This window comes from Pteropus vampyrus, unplaced genomic scaffold (genome assembly GCF_000151845.1).
Source record: "Pteropus vampyrus isolate Shadow unplaced genomic scaffold, Pvam_2.0 Scaffold168, whole genome shotgun sequence".
NCBI classification, from domain to species: domain Eukaryota; kingdom Metazoa; phylum Chordata; class Mammalia; order Chiroptera; family Pteropodidae; genus Pteropus; species Pteropus vampyrus.
In genome coordinates, this window is record NW_011888949.1 from 229523 (window position 1) to 235637 (window position 6115).

The 6115-nt window shown below is 61.2% G+C and overlaps 1 protein-coding gene across 1 annotated transcript in view; it reads left to right on the plus strand.

Annotated features, from left to right (window-relative positions):
* Positions 1-6115, plus strand: part of DPP6 (dipeptidyl peptidase like 6) — a 115682-nt gene that overhangs the window by 68613 nt on the left and 40954 nt on the right. Inside the window, exons 8-10 of the mRNA XM_023536731.1 lie at positions 2912-3019; positions 4776-4867; positions 5614-5661. Coding sequence (XP_023392499.1) covers positions 2912-3019; positions 4776-4867; positions 5614-5661 — 248 coding nt within the window. The remainder of the gene's footprint in view (positions 1-2911; positions 3020-4775; positions 4868-5613; positions 5662-6115) is intronic.

The following is a 6115-nucleotide window of genomic DNA, read 5'->3' on the forward strand; positions in this document are numbered from 1 at the left end:
CCCCCACCTCCACGGCCCCGGCCCCCCACCCCGCAATGCGTCCACCACACCCGGCCCCCCACCCCGCAATGCGTCCACCACACGCCCTGCGGGAACCCCGCAGACACACGCTGGGGGGCGGGGAGGGGGCTCGTGGGCGGTGGTTGGGAAGTGGCCGCAGCTCTCAGCTAGGTGGAGAGCCAGGGAGAGAAAGCATGGGGGCGTCGTCTCATAAACTCACTGAGAAACTACGCGGACATCTAACCAACGTCCTGTGGACTGGAAACCAATAATAAATTTTTTTTAAAAAAGATGGGTTCATGAAACGCCAAATCAGACCGACCTGCCGTGCACACAGTGAAAATGTGGCTGGTGGCCTTGTTTCCTCTGCAGGGTTCCGTGGGGTCCCTTGGGGTTCTGTGGGGTTCATGGGGTCCTGTGGGGTCCCTCGGGGTTCTGTGGGGGTTCTGCAGGGTTCCATGGGGTCCCTCAGGGTTCTGCAGGGTTCCATGGGGTCCCTCAGGGTTCTGCGGGGTCCCGTGGGGTCCTGCAGGGTCTCAGCTGAGGGGGCGCCCCTGTGGTTCAGCGTGAGTCTTCCTGGGTCCCTGACTATGAAACCGTCCCCAGTTGTCTCATCCCCAACCCAGGTAAGAAAGGCCCGTTGGGTTCTTGGCGCTGAGACCAGGTGTGATCGGCGGGGGGGGCGGCAGTGACCCATCCACGACCAGGCGACAATAACGGCTGCTGAGCTGGCACAGAGAGGAAGCTCGCAGACGCCGGCAGCTTCTTCCGCCCTCTGTTCTCATCCCTCGTCCGAACTAATGGGACGAAAACTGTCCGAAGTTCTTTGGGAAAAATCAAACCAGATGTGAGTCTCGAGAATCACGGGGAGGAGGGCACAGGTCACTTCCTTGGTGATACGATCGACTGTGCTCACGGAAAATAACAGACTCCGAACGATGCGGCTATCAGCAGTGGCTCCCCAAGGATGTCCTAGCACCCCCGGCTGGCATGCGTTTCTTTCATCTGAGGACTCACCCCCTCTCCCAGCTTCCCATCAGTTATTGTAGGGGCAGGAGCCCCGTATGTGGACGTGGTTGCTTTGAAATGTATTTTTTCCCCCTGCTTCTTGCCAGTCTTTTCTAATACCCAAGTTTGGGTGCCAAGTCCAAGCTGAGAAAATATCGAGGATGAGAGAGCGCTCGGGAGCCCCGAGGTGTGAGCTGGGATTACGCGGGGAGGTGCTTCGCTGCCGCCTGGACAAAGGTACAAGCACCGACGTCTAATGTCACGACGTTTCTCTTGTATCAGACAAAATGCCAGAGAGAGGGAGCGAAGAGATGAGAAAAAACCCATCGCCTACGTAGCCAGCCGTCTGTTCGACTAGTATTCGTGGACTGTCCCAGGCACGTGCTGGACCTTGAGAACAACAACAAAAAATCTCAGCTCGTCCACTGAGCGTGTGTCACAGCCGTTTTACGGCTGAAGAATATTCTGGTGTGTGGCCGAACCACAGCCCGCTTCCCCGTCGTGGGCACAGGGTTGTCCCCGCCTCTGGGCTGTCGTGACTACACTGCGTGAGCTTGTGCTGTGTCGACGCAGCCAGACACGAAGGACCACCGCCGTCCCAGTGCCTGTGCGTGACACACCCAGGACACGCAACTTCGCAGCGACAAAGCCGTTTGCTGGTTGTCAGCGCTCTGGGGGCGGCGAAGGAGGCCGGGGAGCAGTTTAATGGGCGCAGGGCTTTACCTGGGGCGGCGGAAATGTTTGGGGACGAGACGCAGATGACGGCCGCGCATCACTGAGTGTGCTCCATGCCGCCGATTTGTTCACTTTAGTTAAAATGTCTTATTTTGTGTTGTGTGACTTTCATCACGATGTTTAAAAGAACGAGTCAGCTAGGACACGCAACTTCGCAGCGACAAAGCCGTTTGCTGGTTGTCAGCGCTCTGGGGGCGGCGAAGGAGGCCGGGGAGCAGTTTAATGGGCGCGGGGCTTTACCTGGGGCGGCGGAAATGTTTGGGGACGAGACGCAGATGACGGCCGTGCGACACTGAGTGTGCTCCATGCCGCCGATTTGTTCGCTTTAGTTAAAATGTCTTATTTTGTGTTGTGTGACTTTCATCACGATGTTTAAAAGAACGAGTCAGCTAGAAGCCTAGGTTTCGATGATGTCACAGCCGGGGACGGGAGGGGAGGCGCGTGTGAATCACAGAGCGTGGCACATGGGCGGCACGGTAAGACCTGTTCTCAGGGAAAAGTGACGGTAGGGCAAAGCAGACGTGTCCCCCGTGTCACCGAGCACGTCTGGGTGGGACGCTCTCCTCGTCGGAAGCGAAGCGGCAGCACAGCGAGCACCTGGGGACACCCACGACGTGTCCTCGGTGACCACCCCTTGTCCTGTCTCCTCAGCGGGCTCTGCAGCCTGATCCGGGTTTTATAAGTTGAAAGAGCAGGGCCAGCGTGGAAAGAATAGAATTCGTTCAGTTTTTGGCAAAGCCAGGTTTGGGATCGTTCAAAATTATCTCCTCGTGAGAGAAAATAAATGCACCTGGAGAAATTCTGCAAAACGCTCTGGTTTCGACAGGCCACAGCTGAAGGGGACACACTGCACCAGGCTGAGGGCTGAGCACTGTCCCTTCCGGAGCGGGTGACACACGTCCACTGCTGTTCCTGTAAACGGCGGTGCCTGTGCCTCCGCCTCTGCTGCATTGGTGGCCTTGGAGGAACCGAAGGCTCATCTCCCGGGGAACCGAAGGCTGACCCCCACGGCCCAGGGGAGGGACAGGCCCGCTCCGCGGTCACCCTTCTCACTGCGTCTCTGATTAGCAATTACGCAGAAAACGCCCGCGGGCGCCCTGAGCCCCGTTTGGCCTCCGCAGACGAGGCGGGGCCCTCCTGGGGACTGACCGGTCTCTGTCGCCCGCAGAACGAAGAGCCGGCTTTCTCCGAGGACGGCCGGACCTTCTTCTTCGTCAGAGCCATCCCGCAGGGCGGCCAGGGCAAGTTCTACCACGTGGCCATGTCCTCGTCCCAGGTAGGTGCTGCCGGGCTGGTGACCGCCTCCCGTGGCACGTGCTCTGAAGGCACTCGTCGTCATCGAGGTCCCCTAGGGAGCGCTGGGTGCGTGAACGGGGCGGGAGGTCCCGGAAGTGGGCGGGCAGCCCAGACGTTCTGGCGGCCGGCGGGGCCCGTCGTGCCTTTTCTGTTGTCACCCAGAAATGCAAAGGACACTTCCGAAAGCGTCAGAGGAGACGCTGGCGTCCAGTCCACTGTGGGTGGCACCCAGGCACCAGCGCCCCCCGAGTGCGGGGCGTCCCCACATGCCTCCCCTCCGGGGCGGGGGACCCAGCGCCCACAGGGCTCCTCACAGTCCAGCCTCTCAGGCTCCCACCGCCACGTTCAGCTCAGTGCAGGGGTCATTCGGTCACACTGCCACTGCCGACCGCCACTCCCTTGGTTCCCGGGTCTGTTCGGAGCAGAGCGTCCCGGGACAGTGAGCGTCGGAGTTCAGCATGGTGGATCTGTAACCGAAAGCGGGTGCCATCTCCGGCACAGCGGTCCCCCCAGGGGTGATGACCCTGGGCACAGGACTTTAGGAACTTTAGGGAGAAGGGGCTGTGGCATTTCCAGGAGCACGACCATTGTCCTCGGCGTGTGGGCTCCGTGTGTGAAGCAGTCCAGTTATGTGGGACCAGGGCAGGCAAACAAAACTCAATTTCGCAAAAGGTCATCGAAGATCACCACTGGCTATGGAGTGGAAGACTCTTGTTTACGACACAGCACAAAGTGCAATTTCACAGAATTCCAGGAATGTCCCATGTGAGAGCCGGGTGCCCGGGACAGAGGCAGATGGGGCTGAGCCTCGGTGACAGGGACCGGTCCCGCAGAGGCTGACGTGCAGGCATTTCAGTTCCGTCCATTACTGACGTGGTAGACGTCCGTAGACTGGCTGACACCCTCGTTCACCCGTGTTTTGTCACCATGGGTCACTTTCCTCAAGGTTTAAACATGTCCGGATGTCCCCATTCGGCCCTGGACCCTGGGTTCGCCCGTGATCGGCACTGGCTGGGGACCCTGTGAAACGCTCCAGCAGGAGGCAGGACCCCAATGCCGCCAGGAGCCCTGACACCCCAGCCTCCCCACAGCCCCCCACTCCCGTGTCCGTGTTCCCCGTGTCCCCACGGGGTGTGCTCTGTACCTGTCACCTGGTTTGGTCACCATCCTTGCCCCCGCCACCCAAGGCACCTGCCCTCTACCACAACCGACCTGTGCCACCTGGGCCCCGGCACAGGCCCTGTGGAGACGGCCACATCCCTGTCCTGTCGTGACGATGCCACTCCGCCAGGCACGGGGAGAGACAGGGTGTCTGCGACAGGCAGCACTCACCAAAACCGTTCAAACTGTCCTCGTGAATAATGGCGCAGAGTGACCGAAGTGTCCTTGCCTGTTTCATCCAGTCCCCACACTTCCCTCTTCCTCCTTGTCCCCTCCCCCACCCCCCGTAATAAGTCAGTGGACAGACCTGACAGGAGCCGTGTCAGCAGGGGTGACGCACTGACCCTTCCCCTGGGATGCGTAGGTTGTGGGACTCACGGCGTGGACTGTGCTGTTCTCGGTCACTGCAGTTCAGAGAGAGGAGTGGGTCGTGGCCTGGGTGGTCAGCCACCCTGGGAAGGACCAGACGGAGGTCACACGGCATTCGCTCTGTCACCTGGCTCCTGAGGGGCTCGGGGACCAGGAGGCGGAGCTGGGGCACCCCCGCCGCTGCTCATGGCCTGTCTGTGCTCCAGCCCAACAGCAGCAATGACAACATACAGTCCGTCACCTCTGGGGACTGGGACGTCACCAGGATCCTGTCCTATGACGAGAAGCGGAACAAGATGTGAGTGAGACGTGGCCCCTGCGCCCAGTCGGCTCCCAGCCTGGGGCCCGTCCTCGTGCTGTCCCAGCGAGGCCCCGGCCCGAGCACAGCACCCCCCTTGGACCGAGGCCCGGGGTCTTCCTAGAGTGTGTGCACAGCCTCTGGGGCCGGGAGGGACACTGATGGCAACGCTGAGTTTGCACCCAGACCCAAGGGCTGAGCCGGTGCTGGACACGGCCCCGCTGGCCGTGGTCCTGATGCAGGTCGGGCCTCTGCTCGCCCGGCTCTGCTCGCAGAGCCCGGTGCCCGCTGCGTCACGCAGTGTGACGCTCCCCGGGCAGTGTGACAAAAGGGGCTACGCAGTTCACAGCCAGAGACAGGCAGGCTGGGGTCCGCCTCGCACGTCCTGCCCAGGCATGTGGCAGGACCCAGTCTCCATGTTTAGAGCCCCGGGTGAAAATCAGGCAGTGACAGTGGCCAACCCAGACCTCGCATCTGGACTGTAGTAAGTGGGACCTTTGACCTCCAGGAGGTCACCTTGCAGAGAGATTCCCGCATCCGACCCAGGGTTCACGACCACCCTCCCAGGCCCTGTGGCAGGAGCTGCGTGCCATGTGGGTACATCTGGGCCAGCAGAGGCCAGCCCACCCACCCGCACACGAAGCCCATTCGGAGCAGGCGCTGAGCGGGGTCCCTGGGAAGTGGCCGCACTGCGGAGCCCAGGGTGTGACACATGCTGACTCCTGTGCCCCTGCTGGTCTCTGCAGCTACTTCCTGAGCACGGAGGACCTGCCGAGGAGGCGGCAGCTGTACAGGTAGGTGCACCTGCACGGTGGCGCTGGGCCTGGGGGTGGGGGGCGGCCAGGTAGCTCTGGGCCTTTCTGCAACCCACTGGCTGGCAATGGGGCAGACCCTGCCAGGAGGAGTGGGCACAAAGTCGGGAGGGGGAGAAGGACAAGGTGTTTCTGGAGTTCCTGCCTTGTCTTTGCCTGTGCTGGGCCCTCGGGGGTTCAAAGCTGTGGACGACATCCGCTGTCCTCACAGAGCTCACCTTCCTGGAGAGATGGGGACGGGGACACAGATGCTAGATCGTGAGGGACACAGACGCTAGATCCTGACGGACGTAGACGCTAGATCGTGACACAAAACCTCGCCTCGGGGACGTGCACGGGCCTGAATAAAGGCGTAGGTGACCAAGGAGACCGTGCATAAGCAGACGTGCTGACAGCTCCCGCAGGTGGCACACCTGCCCGCTGGGAGAGCTGCAAG